This window comes from Diospyros lotus, chromosome 4 (assembly GCF_014633365.1).
Source record: "Diospyros lotus cultivar Yz01 chromosome 4, ASM1463336v1, whole genome shotgun sequence".
In the NCBI taxonomy this organism is placed as follows: domain Eukaryota; kingdom Viridiplantae; phylum Streptophyta; class Magnoliopsida; order Ericales; family Ebenaceae; genus Diospyros; species Diospyros lotus.
Window position 1 is genome coordinate 4,084,386 of NC_068341.1, and position 20,409 is coordinate 4,104,794.

Below are 20,409 nucleotides of genomic sequence, written 5' to 3' on the forward strand. Positions count from 1 at the left end.
TGGTATTATGTTGAAGTTGGTATTATCTTTAATCAAATGTGTCCATCTTTTGCTAGAATTTTGGTGTGCCTTTTGACACCTTAGAGTTTGGTATTATGTTGAACTTGACCATTATATTGAGAACTATCACATAATAGCAATCATAAACCTCAAAGAGTCCTAACCAACCTTTCCCACGGCAGATAAGCAAAGCCTTCAAATGCAACGGCAACCCTAAGCAACTGGGAGAGCAGGAAAGTAGCAAAGATATGCAACTCCAAGTACAGTTGAGGAAGCATTGCTGGAACTTGGATGTGGAAAATATTCTATATTCTCCAATTTTGGTATAACGTATGAACATTATTAGTTTTACAGATAAAAGGCCCACCCCCCCAAAAGCTAGCAGCTAAGGCTGGCTAAGACTGACCGCAAACATACCGACAAGCTCAGCATATCAAAAGTGGAATTTTAACACTCAATAAGCAATTTCAAAACTGCCAAAGTAACTTAAGTGATTCCATGAATGAATGCAGATCAATAACCTAATAAAAATAAATTCAAATACAAAAGAAAAAAAACTGTAACTGCTACAAACTCATAATTTAATTCAAATAAACACTCATAATATAGTTTAAACAAACTCCAAATGCTTATGGTGGCTCAACAAAAGTAATAATAAAAATATAAATAATTGTTTTGCTACGAAACATATTGTTCACATAAACTCATGAAGATGTTTATTATATTGTTCACTTCACATTTTTCCAAACTGGAAAATATATTGCCCAACTCTCCTCATTAATGAATAACTTACACTTAGTAAACCACTGCTTTCTACAATGTTAGTTCATTCATGAAGTTTAATGTTGATAAACTCGAGAATTGTTGGCTTCTACTCATTTCTTCACAAGAACTATTGATATTAGCATCCATATTTAGATTTTTATTATTATCTATATTAACTTGTAAAAATGCATGAATAACAAAGCATTCATCCATAGAAAACTATTTCAATATTTTCAATTATGTTATAAAGAGTGGTTTTGTGTCCTACCTTATTCTTCGATTATTCGAGGAAGACATAGTAACAAAATCGAAAACTCCAAAATTTTAATATTTCATTTCCTAGATGAAAACACAATTACTAGTTAAACTCCAAAATCAAAAGACCAAAAAAAAAACATTTTCCCACAGCAAAATTTACATCAATTTTAAGAAGATAAATTTATCAGTTCAAAACAGTTTTTCATACTTCCTATTTTGATATTAAGAAGAAGAAAAACAAAATCTGATGAAATTGAATTGAATCTCGTAACTAACAAGGAACAACTTCCAAAGAGGAGAATGGGAAAATATTCCCCACTATGTCAAACAATAAATTTAATTATGATAAATTAGGCTGTATGTTTTAAGCAACTGAAAAAAAATATAACAGTGAGATAAACTATAATTGTGACTTTTTAAGGACTTTATACTTAAAAGAATGGCACTGCCATAATCACAATGTTGTCCAAGTGTTAGTGAAAGTTCAATTAAATGTCCAAATTAGGATAAACATATATTCAAGTTAGCTTCTTGTTGCCCATTATTTCATTACACATCTAATATTTCTTCTCAAATATCAATATATTCTTAGTGTGGGTATCAATTAATTTTACAAGTAACATGACAACACTATGTGTGTGAGATAGTTTTTAAAAAGAAAATTAAATACTAACTGCAGCAAAACAATTATATTGTAAGCACCCCTGCCTGGATATCCCAACCACTCGGACTACCCAAACGAGAGCGCTTACGATAGGGATAAGAATGGAACACCAGACAAGGAAATTACCCAGGCATGCATACATAAGAAATACATCAGTGAAAGCAAAACTATGTATATGCACGCACATAGGTACCCCATTAAAACAACGGTCACATAATATATATATATATACATATAGGAGCTTGTGCCGTCAAATAGAGAATACAAAGAATGATCTAGCACAGTAAAAAATAAGGGACAAAAATTCTGCCAAACAACAGAGACAACGGGGGCAAGCTAACTGTACATCATACCAACACGGTTGGCTGCTAGGTGGTGCTATCTTCTCCCTCAATTTTCGCTTTACCTTTACTTGGAATGATGAAAAACAAGATGAGTAGTAAGACTCAGCAAATTTATAAGAAAATGAAAGCTATAAATTAAATAGAAGAGGAGATCACCCCAAACACAGTCCCACACATACACACAATCCATGAGACACTACAACATAATAGCATAGCATAAGGAAATTACATACTGGTCCTTGGGCCCACACAAGACACCCGGTACCTAAATCCCATACCAACCCGCCGCTGCCCTGTGAGGAAACATATGTCTTCAACAAACCTGTGCGCACTCTTCGGGTCGGTACTCCCGACACCCGAGCCTCTGAATAATCGAGCTCTAGGCTCTCTCGGAACGATACTCCCGTCCGAGACCACTGTACATATAGTAACCATGCAATGCGCATATAAAATGCGAGGCATAGTAAGCATCAACTAGATACACTGGCGCCCATACATCCAGGCATCAGGCATATGCTTCACCCATATAGTTAATCACACACGATGCATATGCCCATGCTAGATGCAACTAACAATACTAGGATGTCTGTCGCCAAAAATAACCAGAACATGGAAACCCCGCCATGCAGCCCATACCCATGTGCATACCGAACTATGCAACAGAAATAAAATATAATCAGTTATGCTATAACCACATAACGGTAGAGCTAGTTAGCAGTGCCTAGCATCAGTCGACGGTCAGTGGCTAGGAGTGTCTGGCCGACGGCCTAAGAAAGACCGTACCATAGCCACTCCAATGTCGCTACACAGCCGACCCCTGCCCCCATTGCCCAACAGCTCTAGCCTACTAGCAGCCATGTATCCATAATCTAAGAAACTATTCCCCGAGGGAGTTCGGCATCATTCCCACAAGCATAGGGGTGGCACAAACCAACAAATAAAATCCTCTAAACTGGCTTATTAAATTTAATTTACATCAAACAACTCATAATTCCATAATTAATAAACGGGCCGAAACCAACGAATGGAGGGTAAATAAATTGATAATAGAAGGAACGTCGCAAAGGGGGTAAGAAACTTACCTTAAAGAAAAAATCCTTAGGCTTGTTCTGTCCTAATGCGGTAAAAATTATACGAATTGCAACATCGCATAATTTGCCAAAATTAACAAAATTAAGCTCCAAACGAAATTTCAACCGTACAGAATATTTATTACTAGCTTCTCTATTTACCAGGCAAATTAAATCCTCACTTAAAGTTGATTTAAGCCCTAATTTCTCCCATTTTCCTCCATTTCCAGCGCTGGTTCGAGCTCTTCTTCATTGAATTTAATCCTCACTGTTTGTTGCTTTGTTTGCTATAAAAAATCGGCCAGAATTAGGCTTAAAATTGGCCAAAACAAGCGGCTAGAACGCGACCACGTGGCGGCCGCTGGGAGGCCACTGCCTCTATCCAAAACGACATCGTTTTGGACGCCTATAGGCTGATAAAAAATCAACCAATTTCCAGCCTTACGTGCGCACCCTTGTCTCGAACCTGCGACTAGCCGCCTCCCACACACGCCCGCGACCACCCGCGCCAACCACCTCCTTCAAACATATACCGCGCTCAATTTTATTTAAGAGGACCCTTGGTCCCTTTTTTGGAAATCACACCAGCCCCTTCCCCAAAACTTCCAAAATACTCACCCCCCTTTAATATTTACACTATCACCCGAAACTTCCAAAAATCTCTCAATTTAATTTATTTCAATTTTTTCCTATTTCCTTAAATATTTCAAAATAAAATAATTAATTACCCTAATTTCCTATTTCCTTAAAACAACATAGATTATTATTAATAATATTGACAAGATATATTAATATTCCCTTTAAATTAAATTAACACAATAAATTAGTAATTAAGTTAAATTACGATTTACAGGTCGCTACATATATCATCTTACACACTTAATTTTTAATTTGCACATACTGTAACGAACAAGAGCAGTATGCAGATCGAACCTGGTTAAGGAAACAGAGCATCAACGAAGAAGCAAATATTTGAAAATCGGGGTTGCTTAGTTGTGGAAATGTAACAGTCGAGGTAGGAAGAGGCGGCGATGGTGGCAGACAGCGACGACGGTCACAGGATAGGGAGGAAGCGACGAGGACAGTAGTCTAAGGCGAGGCAGGAAGAGTTGGCTAACGGCGACAACGGTCGCGAGTGAGGTAGGAAAAGACAGTTGCAGGTTGGGGAGGAAGTGGACGCTGCTGGAGGGGAGGCCCGAGCTGGTGGAGACGCACGCCGGAGATGGTGGAGAGAGAGAAAGAGAAAGAGAGAGAGTGAATGAGGAAGATGGAAGCTGTTGAGTGGGTGAGCAAACAAAAGATTGGGTTGCATAAATGAGAGAGAGAGAAAGAGAGAATGGGGGAATGGGTATTCAAAATTAGGCTGCAATTTGACTAACGGGGAAAACGTTCAAAAGCAATTTTAACTCTCAACTAATGAGAGTTACGTTCACCCTCGTTAAAAGGGGCGAACAAAATCGCACTTGGGGAGAAGGGGACACGGCTAGGGAAGTGAGAAGAAGGAGACACGTGACTGAAAAGGGAGTGGGGTTGGGGGAAATTGAAAAGGGGGAGGGGGAGAGAGTTTGGGGTTGGGGACATGTGGCTGGAGGAGAGAGGGGGGACACGTGGCTGTGGCCGGGAGAGGTGTGGGGGGAAATTGAAAAAAATAGAGGGATTTTGGGGTGGGTGATTTTATAAAAGTAATCAAATATAATATTTATAATAAAATATAAAATATAAAATATTGTATTATAAAATTAAATAATAAAATATAAATATTATTTAATTTAATATTTGTTAAAAAATATTAAAATATAATATTTTATTTTCAAAATAAATAATACAATATAAATTATTTTTAAAAATAATAAAATATAAATACACAAATAAATAAAATATATAATTAAAAATTATACTTCTCATTGATCAAGATTATTCTATTAAATAACTATGCTATTTATTTATGTTTTTTAATTTGCACTATAAATATTGAAGATACTTGATGTTAATTAATTGCTAGACTTTTAGTTTCATTTTTACTTTATGCAACATATCAAGCACTGTCAAATGTACGATCTCTACTTGTGTTGATATTGCGATTCTTCATAAATCTTGGTCGATTAATTCATACATATAGAATTATAGAATATTACGAACAAAAACAATCTTAATATGGGTATTACTCAAAAAATTTGGTGCATCCATTCCAATGATAGAATAAATTTCTTTTTGAAATTTTTATATATTTTTTGAGAAGTACTTCTTGATTTGAGAAGTACTTCTACAAAATTATTTAAGTAATATTATCTTTTTGGATGCATTTATCCATATGATCATTGATCAATACATTAATTTGATTTTTTTTTCATATGTGTATATATATTTTTTTGCTTTAGAACGTGAATGATTTCACTGATCTTTGCAATCTCATTTAAAATTTAAAATAATAAAAAAATTATTTTGAGATAATGATATGATCCAAATGTTTACGGTATATTTTTTATATTGAACCTCTATTTATAAATCTATGATCATTGATCAATACATTAATTTGATTTTTTTTTTCATATGTGTATATATATTTTTCCTCTAAAACGTGAATGATCTCATTGATCTCTGCAATCTCATTTAAAATTCAAAATAATAAAAAAATTACTTTGAGATAATGATATGATTCAAATGTTTATGGTAGATTTTTTGTATTGAATCTTTATTTATAAATTATTGTAATGTTTGTTGTTTAGAAGAATGAGAACTTATTCTAATTTTAAAAAATGTTTACTTACAATGTTTGTTCAATCTATGGTTGAACTTATCTGAACCATAAAAAAAAAAATAATAATAAGATTAATAAGAAGAAAAATTTACATGAGATAATGCGTAGCATGCATGTTCATATCAAATTAAAAAAGTGTCATATGTAATATTCTTTAGATTACTTTTTAGCTTCATTCAATCACATTAGTCTTTTTATCATGAGTATGTGCTGATTTATCAAATATATTGAAGATAAAAAAAAATGAAGAGAAATAAAAAAATTAATTAAGAAACATGCGTGGTTGGATCCAAATAATTAAATTGGTATTATCAAATATTAATTTATTATAGAGAAAATTAATGATAGTTCAACAAATGAGTGAGAAAATTTTTATAAGATACATGATTTCATTTGAACCATAAACCATTCAATCAAAAATTGTTATATGAAAATTTGTATTCTATTATATATAATTTTTTTATTACGTAATCATATTTTGATTAGATGGCGGCTTCACTCACATGAATAATATAGTGAAAAAATTTTCATATTACGAGTTGCCTACTACAAGAAAAATAGAATTTAGTGACGGAAAAATTCATCGCTAAAACATCAAAATCCGTCACTAAAAAATTTAGCGAAGGATTTAGCGACGAGCATCTTCCTGTCACTAAAAATGGCATCGCTAAATTTCAGCAATGGGATTAGCGACGAAATCAGCGACAAAAATTTCTGTCGCTGATTAAAAAATAAAAAGTAAAATATATTTAAAAATTTAAATATTATTTTAGCGACAGAAAGTGTTCCGTCGCTGAATAGCAACAGAAAACCTTCTGTTGCTAATACACAATAAAAATTAAAATATTTAAAAAATTAAAATAAATTATAATCAGCGACGGAAACAATTTCGTCACTAATCAGCGATGGAACTGTTTCCGTCATTGACTTTAATTTAAAAAAAAATATATTAGCTTACGCTAGAAGGATGTGCGCACGCTGTTGCAATTATCCCAACGCCTTCCTTCTTCCCTTCCTCAGTTTCGATCTCTAGTCGCCTGTGCATGCGTGCGCGCTCACAACCATTCAAACTGCAAGTTTCCTTATGATATTAACTGCACATATTAATTATATACTATACCCAGTTGCTATTTTAATTTTATTTTAAATTTTAAATCTTTTAAATTCATAAATTAACACTAAAAAAAATAAATGTTGTAAATTTTAACTCAACTAATATACCACTTAAATGTTGTAATTAATTTATCTCTTAAATATTTAAGTTTTATTTGATTAAAAATTAGTTTAATACATATTTGTTAGTATAAATTTTACAATATCATATCAATTTACATATTTTTGGTTTGTAAATAAAATACATAAAATATGCATTTAATACATTTTAATATATACTTAATCTTTGTTTAATACATAATTAATAAATTTTATTTTTTTAATTTATCTTTTTCATTTGTAACAACTGGCTAAATTTTTTAATTATTAATTTAATTTTTTAATTATTTAACAATTTTATATTTAATTTAAATTTAATATTTTTATTAAATAGTGACAGAATATTCTGTCGCTAAATATATTTTATTTAATTAAATAAAACGTATCAAATTTAGTGACGGGTCACACCCGTTGCTAAATAATAAAAATAAATTAAATTAAAAATACAAATTTCAGGGATGGGGCAACCCCCGTCACTAAAAATAAAAATAAAAAATGCAAATTTAGCGATGGGGCACACCCGTCGCTAAAATAAAAAAATAAAAAAAATAAAAATACAAAATTTAGCGTTGGAGAAACGCCATCGCTAAAAAATAAAAATAAAAAAAATGCAAATTTAGCGACGACGTCTCTCCCATCGCTAAAAAATAAAAAATAAAAAATAAAAATAAAAAATTCAGTGACGGGCAGCCCTGTCGCTAAAAAGTAAAATTAAATTAAATTAAAAATACAAATTTCAGCGATGGGCAACCCCGTCGCTAAAAATAAAAATAAAAAATGCAAATTTAGCGACTAGGCACACCTGTCACTAAAATTAAAAAATAAAAATAATTAAAATACAAAATTTAGCGACGGGGAAACCCTCGTGGCTAAAAAATAAAAATAAAAAAATAAAAAAATACAAATTTAAAGACGGGGTCTCTTCCGTCGCTAAAAAATAAAAAATAAAAAATAAAAAATAAAAAATAAAAAATAAAAATAAAAAATTTAGTGACGGGGCGGTCCCGTCGCTAAAAAATAAAAATAAAATAAAATAAAAAATGCAAATTTAGCAACGGGGGCACACCCGTTGCTAAAAATAAAAAATAAAAAAAATAAAATTTTGTGACGGAAACCCTGTGACTAAAAACTAAAAATAAAAAAACTAAAAATAAAAAAACTAAAAATAAAAAAAATAAAAAAATACAAATTTAGCGACGGGTCTCTCCCGTCACTAAAAAATAAAAAATAAGAAAAAGAAAAATAAAAAATTCAGCGATGGGGCAGCCCCTTCGCTAAGAAATAAAAATAAAATAAATAAAAAAAATGCAAAATTTAGCGACGGGGTTACCGGTCGCTAAAAAATAAAATAAAAAATTAAATTATTTAGCGAAGGAATATTCCGTCGCTAAATTTTAAAAAAAATAAAAAATTTGGCAACGGAATATTCCGTCGCAAATCCAAATTTCCTCTCTAATTAGCAACAGAAAAATTCCGTCACTAAATCCGTTACTAAATTATGGATTTTTTGTAGTGATATCTTCTTCTACACTAGTTTTATTTAGAGTGGATAAGATTTTTAAATCATATAACTCATAAAATTGACATATATATATTTAGCGACACTATTCCATCTCGAAATACTTTTTATTATTTTTTAATTTTTTATTATTTAGTTTAATATTTAGCGATAAAGTTATTTGATTTTAGTTTAATTTAAATTTTTTATTATTTAGTGAGGAAATTTTCTTTGCTAAGTGATTTTATTTTTTTTCTTATTTAGCGATAGAATTTTTCGTCTCTAATTAGTTTTATTTTTATTTAATTTTTTTCTTATTTAGCGACATAATTTTTCTTCGCTAAATGGTTTTATTTTTATTTATTATTTGGAGACAAAAATTGTTTGTCACTAAATTATTTTTAATTTTGTTTAATTTATTTTATTATTTAGTGACGGAAAAGTCTTTTGCTAAATAATTTTATTTTTATTTAATTTTTTTATTGTTTAGTGATGACAATTGTCTGTCGCTAAATTATTTTTTATTTTTATTTAATTTATTTTATTATTTAGTGACGGAACTATCCGTTGCTAAATTATTTTATTTTTATTTATTTTTTTATTATTTAGTGACTGCAATTGTTCGTCGCCAAATTAAGGGGTCAATATAAGCAACACAAAAGAGAGATTATGGTTTTGTTACTTAAAAAAAAAAAAATCCTACAAAAGCTTATATCAATAAACAGTTCTCATACTGCACCTTATACTCAGGTGCTTTGAAAACTCAAAAGAAAAAAAAAAAAAAAAGGACTACACGTGGATACAAAAGCATTGAAAATTTAACTATAAAGAATAAAATAACAGCTAGAACTAGGATTCAAGCCAATTTACATAACATGTCATCATGGACTCAACCAAAAATATAGTGTCTAAGGTAAAAACAAAAAACAAGGCAAATTGTCAAATTTTTGGGTTGCTCTTGAGGTTTTGAAGAATAATGATCATTATTTAGCTTTGGGATAAACTCAAAATAAAATAAGCCATACATCTAACAAGCTCAATGATCTCATACAAACGAGCAAGTTGAAAGCCATTATTATGTTGCCACTGGTATGTATTATGCTAGGTGATGAGGGAATATTTTACTAAGGGCAAAAATACTATATTACCCTTGGAGATCCCCAATATGGTGCCGCCACGTGCCTGCCTCAAGAAAGTGCCACGTGTCACCTATATCTTCATCATTCATCTCATATTTGATTTTTAACGAGGTTGACTCAATCAACCGAGATTCTCTCCAACGTCCGGTTCAGAAGTTATCTTATCTCTTCAGAGTGTGCTTTATCTCATCTTTAAATAGAGGTCGACTTCTACAGGTACAGATCATTTGACTCCTAGTTCAATTTCCATTTTGGGCATATTTCTTCTACTGACTTGAGCGTCGGAGTTCTCCCGGTGGATTACAGCCCCGCCCTTGCAGGTACTTGGTTCGAGGCAGACCTCGGTGATCAGTCCAGTATCATCATTTGGCGCCCACCGTGGGGCCGGTTACTTTATCTGCCCTTATTTGTCGAGTACCTCGGCCGAGCTCAAGTTTCCTCCCGTTATGGCGACAAGAAGAAATCCATCACGAGCTGCTAGGACCCAGCCCGTCCCAGATCAGAGTCAAAACCACCCACCTGAGAGCGGCCCCGTAGGAGGTCACCCCCCGAATCCCTCGCCACCTTAGGATCGTGTCACCCAGCTAGAGGGACAGGTCCAACATCTGTCGGAATTGCTCAACACCTTTTTGGCCCAACAGCAGCCCCCAGAGATGAGACCGGTGGAGCACTCCAATCATGATAGTCGACATCAGGGGGATCGCCACTCTAGTCATAGAGAATTCCGAGGAGGCGAATCCCCCCGCGCTGGGAAGGAGTCCCATCGGGACGAGAGACGGAGCGGGACCCTCTAGGTGTGGCGAGTACGGGAAGCTAGGCTCGGAGGAGGAGGAGTCCTCTAGTCCCGATTATGCCCGGGCTGGAGGGGCTCAGCGAGAAAGACGTTTGCGGCATTTGGAGATGGAGGTTGCAGAGTTGAGACGGAGGGAAGAAGAGCCACACGACATTGTTTCTAATCAGCCATTAAGTCGGGAGATCATGGCAATTACCCCATCCGAGCGCCTTCGAATCCCAGCTATTAAGCCATATGGAGGCACAACTGACCCCGCTGATCACTTAAATCTCTTCACCTCTCACATGATGGTCCAGGCGGCACCTGATGCTATGTGGTGTAGAGTCTTCCCAGCCACTTTGGAAGGACATGCACGGTCCTGGTATTCAAGTCTGGCACATCGGTCGATCGCTAACTTCGGACAGCTTCGAAATAGGTTCTTGGCTCACTTCGCTCCCCTTCGGAGGCACCAGAGGTCTACCATGACCCTCGTGAATCTCAAGCAGAACCAAGGGGAGTCGTTAACAGATTTTGTGGCCAGGTTTAATATGGAGGCATTGAGTATTGAGAATCTTGATCAGAGTATCGCTATGGTGGCCTTTCAGAATGCCTTGAGGGTTGGCCCTTTTACCCAGTCACTGGCTAAGAGGCCTCCCCAAACATTCACAGAGATCCTGAGCCAAGCCACCAAGTACATTAATGCCGAGGAGGTGATGCGGGTCAAGAGAAGTGAATACTCAGATAAGAAAGAGAAGAGAAGTCAGAACCAAGAGCAAAAGCCTGAAGATAAATCGGGCCGACGGGGGGAGAGGTCGGGCCCTCGATGGAGTCCAGTCAGGTTCACCCTGCTTAATACTCCTCGGGCTGAGATCTTGGCCACAATTGAGAATAAGGATTACTTGAAAAAATCGAGACCCATGAAAGCCCCGGCTAACAAGCAGAGTAAAGACAAGTATTGTCAATTCCATCGAGATCATGGACATGACACGGAGGAGTGCCATCAACTTAAAGAAGAGATCCAGGAGCTCATCAATCGAGGTTTCCTGAGGAGATTTGTAGCTAAGGATACAGAACCACAAAGGGGTGAACGAAGGGGATCGAGGAGCCCCCCTCGCAGGTGCGGTAGATCTCAGGAACGACGCAGAACCAGAACCCCGCCCCGGAGAGAGAATCGCCATGGGGATGGGAGTCCTCCGCAACAGTTGATTTTTCATACTCTAGCGGCTGGGGTGGTGCCAGGCAAGGAGTCGAGGGAGACTTCTGATTTGCATCGACGTCCGGGAGTCAAAAGGGCTCGACCAGGGGATGTTATCTCCTTTACCGATGACGACTTGCCCGGATATCCGATTTCTAATGATCCGCTAGTCATCACAGCAAAATTGGGAAAATGGGAGCTTCGGCGGATTCTCGTGGACCCGGGGAGCTCTTCTGAAGTTTTGTATCGACAAGCCTTTTTAGGCATGGGATACGAAATGGAACAGTTGAAGCCCGCTCGTGTCCCCTTGATTGGATTCGACGGGGAAGTGGTATATGCGGATGGTGTCTTCCAGCTCTTGTTGACTCTTGGAAAGGGTTCTCGGTTTGCCCAGGTCATGTTAGACATTTTGGTAGCGAATGTCCCCTCGGCCTACAATATGATCCTCGGAAGATCGGGGCTAAATGCTCTGCGGGCTGTGCCGAGTACTTATCACATGGTGCTTAAGTTCCCCACTGCGGCGAGGGTTGGAGAAGTCAGAGGAGACCTAAGGTCTGCCCGGGAATGTTACATGGCATCCATTAGCACAGTTAAGGGTGTTGTGCAGGAGCAGTTAGAGCCACAAGAGGATTCAAGACGAAGACGGAGCCCTACTGTGGGGGAGGTCGGGATTTCCCCTCCCGCCACTATCAGTTTTTTACTAGAAGGTCCAGAAGACCCAAAGACTGCTGAGCCAGTGGATGAGCTTGTAGAGGTACCATTGGACCCGAACAGAGTCGATAGATGCGTGAGGGTGAGCGCCCAATTGAAAGACCCTATTCGGACCCGGATTGTATCCCTTCTTCGCCAATATGCAGATATTTTCGCATGGTCAGTCCACGACATTCCAGGCATAGACCCGGCAGTAATGACGCACCGTTTGGGAGTAAAGTAGGGGTACCGAATGGCTCGCCAATGTGGTTTTGGTTCCTAAGGGGGAAGGTAAGTGGAGGTTATGTATTGATTTCACTGACCTCAACAAGGTTGTCCAAAAGATAGTTACCCACTTCCCCGGATCGATGCCCTAATTGATAGCACGGCCGGATGCCACCTCATGAGTTTCCTAGATGCTTTTCAGGGGTACCATCAGATCCCGTTGCATAAAGAAGATCAGGAGAAGACAGCATTCGTCACTGATCGGGGCACTTATTGCTATACTGTTATGCCTTTTGGCTTAAAAAATGCAGGGGCTACATACCAACGGCTCGTGAATAGGCTTTTTTAGGACCAATTGGGTCACAACATGGAAGCCTACGTGGATGATATGCTAGTGAAGAGCCTGCTGGCAGAGGAGCATTCGACAGATCTAGAAGAGTGCTTCAAAACCTTGCGCAGGTTCCAATTGAAACTTAATCCTTCTAAATGCGCTTTTGGTGTCTCTGCAGGAAAGTTCCTTGGGTATATCGTGCATCATCGTGGGATAGAGGTGAATCCCGAGAAGATTAAAGCGATACTAGACATGCCGACCCCGAGAAGCATTAAGGAGGTCCAGCAACTCACTGGAAGGATAGCGGCTCTAGGGAGATTTCTCTCCCGATCTGCAGAAAAGGGCCTCCCTTTTTTCAAAGCCCTATCCAGGACCAAAGATTTTGTCTGGGACGTTGGGTGCCAGGAGGCTTTCAACGAGCTCAAGGAATGTCTAGCCTCACCGCCAGTCCTTACTAAGCCAAAGATGGGTGAGCCGCTATACCTCTACTTGGTCGTGGCAGAAGAGGCAGTGAGCTCGGTACTGGTGCGTGAAGAGAATAAGAGGCAGAGGCCAGTATACTACACGAGCAAATGATTGTCGGTGGCAGAGGCTCGGTATTCCCCCATGGAGAAATTAGCGTTTGCCCTGGTCATTTTAGCGAGAAAGTTACGACCCTACTTTCAGGCGCATTCTATCATCGTGCTTACTGACCAGCCTCTAAGGCAGATTTTGGGGAAGCCAGAGCTCTCAGGGAGAATGTTGAAGTGGTCAATGGAGTTAACAGCATTCGACATAGAGTATCGACCTCGGTCAGCTATTAAGGCCCAGGCCTTAGTTGATTTCATCGCCGAAGGATTTGGGCTTGGCGGACCTCTAGAAGACAGCCTAGGACCATGGATGTTGGCAGTGGATGGCAGCTCAAACTCTGGGGGCGGAGGAGCTGGGCTAATGATAAAGAGCTCAGAGGGTCAGTCCTGGTTATACGCTCTGCATTTTGACTTTCGGGTGTCTAACAATGAGGCAGAGTACGAGGCCCTCATAGCTGGGTTGAGGCTCGCAGCACAGCTTGGGGCGAAGCATCTCAACATACAATCTGATTCTAACCTTGTTGTTCAGCAGGTGAAGGGAGAATACGAGGCTAGGGAGGACCACATGTCCAAATATTTGGTTTTCGTTCAGGAACTGATGAGTCGTTTTCAATCTGTAAAGATTGAGCATGTGCCTCGATCCCAGAATATGGAAGCAGACACTTTGTCCCGGATCGCATCGGCCTCTTTTCCAACCAATTCTAGACAGATTCTTATCGAGACATTACCTCAAAGAAGCATTGATGAGATGGTGGAGCAGCTATGCCTCGATCTAGAGCCAAGTTGGATGAACCCTTTTGTTAGTTATTTGAAGGATGGAAAGCTACCAGAGAGTGACTTAGAGGCCCGGGAGCTAAAAAGGAGGGCCCAGAAATTTATACTAATCAACGAAGAGTTGTACAAGAGATCTTTCACTCAACCACTCTTGAAGTGCGTAAAGCCATGTGAGGCTGACTATGTTTTAAGAGAGATCCATGAGGGAATATGTGGGAGTCACGTAGGAGCCCGAACTCTTTATCAGAAAGCCCTTCGACAAGGGTACTACTGGCCGACTATGGTGTCTGATGCAGAGCAGCTGGTCAAGAAATGTGAAAGATGCCAACGGGTCTCCAACCTAATTCATGTTCCTAGCGCCATGCTCACCCACCTGGTTCAGCCGTGCCCCTTTGCCCAATGGGGGATTGATATTCTGGGTCCGTTCCCGCCTGCCGCAGGTCAAGTAAAATTCTTGATCGCGGCGATAGATTACTTCTCCAAATGGATAGAGGCCGAGCCCCTGGCCTCCATCACTGCGCGAAAAGTGAAGCAATTTTTATGGAAGAACCTGGTTTGTCAGTTCGGGATCCCGCGGGTGATTGTTTCAGATAATGGGACCCAATTCACAGATCGGACGATCAAGGAATGGTGTCAAGAATTGGGGATCAAGCAGCACTTCACCTCAGTTGCTCATCCACAGGCTAACAGACAGATTGAGCTTGCTAATAGGACTATGCTCCATGGATTAAAAGCCCGGGTGGACAAGGCAGATGGAAGTTGGGTGGACGAGTTACCGAGCATCCTTTGGTCTTACCGGACCACGAGGAGGGGGTCCACCGGAGAAACCCCATTCAACTTATGTTACGGCTCAGAGGCCCTTATTCTGGTAGAGATCGGGATCCCAACTTTTAGGGTGGAGCATTTTGATCCAGAATCCAATGAACAAGCCTTGAGGAATAATTTAGATACAGTGGAGGAGCTTCGGGACGAAGCAAGGGTCCGCCAAGCCGTTTATAATCAGCGAATTGAGAGGTACTATAATCGAAGGGTGAAAGCTCGGAGTTTTCTACCTGGCGATCTGGTCCTTCGACGAGTGAGTGTGAGCAACCCCCGAGACTCCAACAAGTTGTCGCCGACTTGGGAAGGCCCCTATCGGGTTACCGAGACCCTCAGCCCTGGGGCATACCGGCTTGGAACTATGGACGGCACTCCAATAAAGAATGCGTGGAATATTCAGAACTTGAGGAAATTTTATTAATAATGGGTTACCCCCAAGGATCTTGAAGCTATGTATGTTTCTCAATAAAACCTCATTATTGTTCTTTTTATATGTGCAGACTGTCCTACGGAATATAAAAAATAATAAGAAGAGGGGGCAAGAGGCAAAAAGGAAGGAGAGGTTCTCCCTTCCCCGAACTCAGTGGCCTCCAAATGGAATTTTTTGAGTCCTTTCATCTCCACTGGAGTTAGCAAGAACAAAGGGTCAAATATGGCCTCAGGGGACCACCCCTAATAAAAAGAAAGAGTCACGGGTCAAATATGGCCTCAGGGAACCACCCCTAATAAAAAGGAAGAGTCACGGGTCAAATATGGCCTCAGGGGACCACCCCTAGTAAAAAGGAACAGTCACGGGTCAAATATGGCCTCGGGGGACCACCCCTAATAAAAAGGAAGAGTCAAGGGTCAGATATGGCCCCAAGGGGACCACCCCTAAAATAAAAGCAAAATAGAGGGGCGAGAAATCAGGTAACAGAGATCACTTGGCTCAAACTATTACAAAAAAGGCATAAATACGAAGCATTTTTATGCAATGAAAGATCAGAAGTCCAATATAACCCAAACTTGGGGAAAGAAGATACATGCAACTAACAACTAGGTTTCTTTTTCTTCGGACTCCTCGGATTCGTTTGCTGGGGCTTGGGAGGATGATGCTCGGCTGAGCTCGGCGATCACATCTTCCATGGACCTGACGGGAGAAAAATTGAGGTCAGGATAGGCTTTTTGCACCTCCTTCGTGCAGCGAGTGAAACCTCTCTTCCATACCCCTTGTAGCTCATGTCTAATAAATCCTCTCACCTCAGGGAGTTGGGTGGGGTTTGCATACTTCTCTTCAAGCTCCCGGTTGCGCTCCCGAGTCCGTCCTAACTCTTCCTCCAGGGCATGGTGGCTAATCTCGAGCCCCTGAAGGCGTCCCTCAAGCTCCTCGTTTTGTTGATGTTGAGCCCTCAGATCCTCGTCCCGCTGCTCGATGGTTCTATGGCAGTCGGCAAGGGCATTATCCATCTCCAACATCCTTTGTGAATTTCTCGCCATTCGCCTTTGGAGCTCGTTATGAGCGACAATACTCTGTTCAAATAGCACAAAGTTAGAATATAGGGGACGAGAGTTCTCTATATTAAAAGTCCGAAGGGCTAACCTGAACCAAGCCCTGGCCGTAGCAAGACTCCAAGGTCTCCGAAGTCAGGTCGGCGGCCCCCTCCATGTCTGCCCGAGTGGGAAGGCCCTAAATAAGCTGAGTCATCACCCAAGCCTCGCTGCTGTGGTCTGTTTCTTGGACATTCCAGTTGGGTCGGTGAAGAGCCCTTGCGGGAATAGGCGCTTCTTCTTCAAGCATGTCAGAGAGGGGCTCGGTGCCCTGAGAGCCTCCTATCTCGGTGTGGGGCAGAGAAGAGCGGGTGATTAGTGGTTAATTTTATAAAAATTTTGTTATAATTATACCCCTTCTTTTGATCTTAAAAATAGTTTAAATTAGATATTAATATATATTTTATGATTTTATGCAAGTTTAAATTGAAAAATGAATGAAATGAAATTTTAAAGTAAAATTTAATAATAATAATAATAATATATAAAATTATATATAATACATATACATCATTATATGCATTCATGTAATATATATAATATAATATAATATATATATGTGCCATGTGTAATACATATATATAATATATAATTTATTAATAATATTAAATTATTTTTATTTTTTTTAGGCATGAAGAATTAAAGCTCATGAAGACTTAAAGTCCATGAAGAATTCAAGTCCATGAAGAAATCAAACCCATGGAGAAATCAAGCCCATGAAGAATTCAAGTCCATGAAGAAATCAAGCACATGAAAAATTAAAGTCCATGAAGAATTTAAGCCCATGAAGAATTAAGGCCCAATTTGAGCAACCCATGGAAGATATTATTTGGAGAAGGCCCAAGGATTATTTTTAATCCTAATGAAGATTAAAAATCAATTTATAGAAATCTATTTTTATTTTTTATGTGAGAGCTTTATTAGGTGTGTTTTTTAGCTAAAATCCACTTAACTATTAGGTGGATATTATAGCTAAAATCCATTTAACTTTATGAGTGCTTTATTAGGTATGTATTTTAGCTAAAATCCATTTAATATTAGGTGTGTATTATAGCTAAAATCCATTTAACTTTAAGTGTGTGAGTGCCCATTAGATATAATTATGTCTAATTGAATAATTGAAATTGTGTGGTTTGTATTGCATCTTGTGGCCTATAAATAGCTCACTTGATTGCATTTGTAAGTGTGATTATTATTCTTGAATAAAAGTTTAGTTGTTTCCTTATAATTCTCTCTTTGAGAATTGTTCTTGTTCTTTCTCATTTTCTTTAGTACTTTCTCTTATAATCTTACTTTTTTCTTTCTTCTTTTAAATTCTTATGTCATTTATTATTACTTTATTATTCACCGCCTAAATGGCCGGTTAATTTGTGCCTTTAAATTTCTGCAATTTTAATTCTTGTCATTTAATTATCCACCGCCTAAATGGCCGGTTAGTTTATGCCTTTAAATTTCTGCAATTTTAATTCTTGTCATTTAATTATCCACCGCCTAAATGGCCGGTTAGTTTATGCCTTTAAATTTCTTGTCATTTAAATTCTGTTATTTAAATTACGTCATTTAAATTTATGTCAATTAACTTTCAAATAAAAATGAGTAGTTAAATCTAATCTTGGGTTAAGGCAAGGACAGTGTCCAACGCCAATGATTCCCAAAGAAAGCTGCGCTTTAAATAAGTAACATTAATTTAAATTTCAGTATGAGTGTGTATTAATTATTAAAAAAATCACTAGGTTTGGATTGGAGCGTAAGCCTAACTTAGAGCTTTCATGCCATGTATGAGAGTTACTAGAACTGGAAACGCTATCATACCTAAACCCAGATGATTAATTTAGTTGTTTTGTGTATTAATTGCAATTGGATTTATGGTGGTTGCTTAAATTAGAATCTCGCATATCATGTATGGGGATTGCTTAATCTAGAACTATCATCATCTCTAATTGCATTTAATAACAAACTCTCATATCTGAAATTAAATTAATGTTGCTAATTTTTTTATGCTAAAATTTGGGAATCAACGGGTTGGTACTGAAATTGTCTTAACTCAAGCACTATCCAAATTCATATTTTTACGTTTAATGTTTATTTCAATTTTTGCCTTACTTTATTTTCTAGTATCTGTTGTCTAAAAACAAAACCATAAAAAATCTTGTTGTCAATTTGTCCAAATGCGTGTGCGTGTGTGTGATATTCTTTTTCTTTTGCCATAAATAAATCTCTCAGTGGACGACCTGGATTCATCCAGAAAATATAAATTTAAATTTGGACTACAACTGCACTCGTACACTGGCGAGTATAAACCTCTCACTAAAATAAAAAAAATATAAAAGTTTTATTATGTTTTGTTTTTATTGTGTTTTAATTGCAGGGTGAGAGTGCAGTCAAATTTTGGCGCCGTTGCCGGGGAGATTAAGGCAAAAACAAAAAGAAAAAAAAAAAAAAAAAAAAAAAGAATAAGTATCTCTTGATAAAATCGGTAACTCTATTTCTCTTTTACTTTATTTTTGTTTGTGCATTGTATATGAGACTGAGATCAGGTAGAATTTTGAAACAGTATTTTCATATCATTCTGAGTCTTTACCTGGAATTGGATTGTCAACTTTACATTCATGTCTCAAAATTACTACAATCTGTCAGCACAAGATACTTATCATGATGAAAATTATCATTTTGAATCTGATTTGTCTAGACCTCTTAAGGATTATCTATACTCTCTTAGGCAAACCACTTTTGATTTGCAATCAGACACTACCCATTTGTTACCCACTTACTATGAAATTGAGGTTTGGTGTGCTGTGTGTGAGACTTCAGCTCATTTAACGGATGACTGCCCTATAATACCTGCTTTTAAGGAGGTATTGTATGGTCAATCTAGTTACACACACACACACAACTATGAGAGAATGTATTACCAGAACCATGAGGAAAACTATCATTCGGACTTTGATGCATATCACCCTAATTCACACTTTCATCCAAATTTCTCATGGAAAAATGATTTTGTAGCCCAACCACATGAGCACTTCCTTTCCCAGCCTCAATCATTTCAAACGAATGAAGGGTCTACATTCGATGCATATCAACCCCCTCATGGGAGTTCATTAGAAGATACCTTCAATCTATTTATGCAAGGCCAAATGGAAATTTTTACGCAAATGTCCAAATGTCAAGAACATACCATTAGAGTTACAGAGGACATTAGGAACCAATTGACACAGCTAACCCAGACTTTGAGCATGTCAGAGCCTGTCCATCCCAACTCACTCAAAATCCCAGTAATAAAACCCATCATCAAAAGTGAAAGTCAGGAGCAGGACATAGGAGTGACTGTCTTAAGGAATGGAGAAATAATTGAGAAACTTGATGCCCCTAGGACAGTACACCCTTTGGTGCAAGAAAAGAAAGTGGTTGATCACAGTGAGGTAGATGTCAATGAAGCCTTGGAGGACGAAAAAGACCAAAATGATGTAAGCAAAGAAGAAACCTGGGAGGAAGAAGAGGATAAAATTCGAGAGCCAAAATGTGAAAAAATCATAAGTTTATCCACATTTACCCCTCAATTTCCATCTTTTAGGTTAATCGATATTATTGAGGATCAAATTAAACCAAACACGTGTAAGATGTTTGTGCAAATTAATGTGCCATACGCGGATATAATAAAACCAACACCTCCGGACGATATATTTTCAAAATATATATGTGCATTCATGAGAAAAATCAATTTATATAATTTTGAAAATAAATTTAACAGTGGTGTAGTGAATGGGAGATATTATACGATTAGGTGGGCAACCGCTCA

General features: G+C 37.7%; 2 protein-coding genes across 2 annotated transcripts in view; both read left to right on the forward strand.

The window, feature by feature from the left end:
- Window positions 1-20,409, forward strand: part of LOC127800467 (sugar transport protein 13-like) — a 92,335-nt gene that overhangs the window by 17,287 nt on the left and 54,639 nt on the right. The window lies entirely within an intron of this gene.
- LOC127799162 (uncharacterized) lies at window positions 10,387-12,609 on the forward strand. Its single transcript, XM_052332917.1, has one exon. It carries the CDS (start codon window positions 10,387-10,389, stop codon window positions 12,607-12,609), a length of 2,223 nt encoding a protein of 740 aa, XP_052188877.1.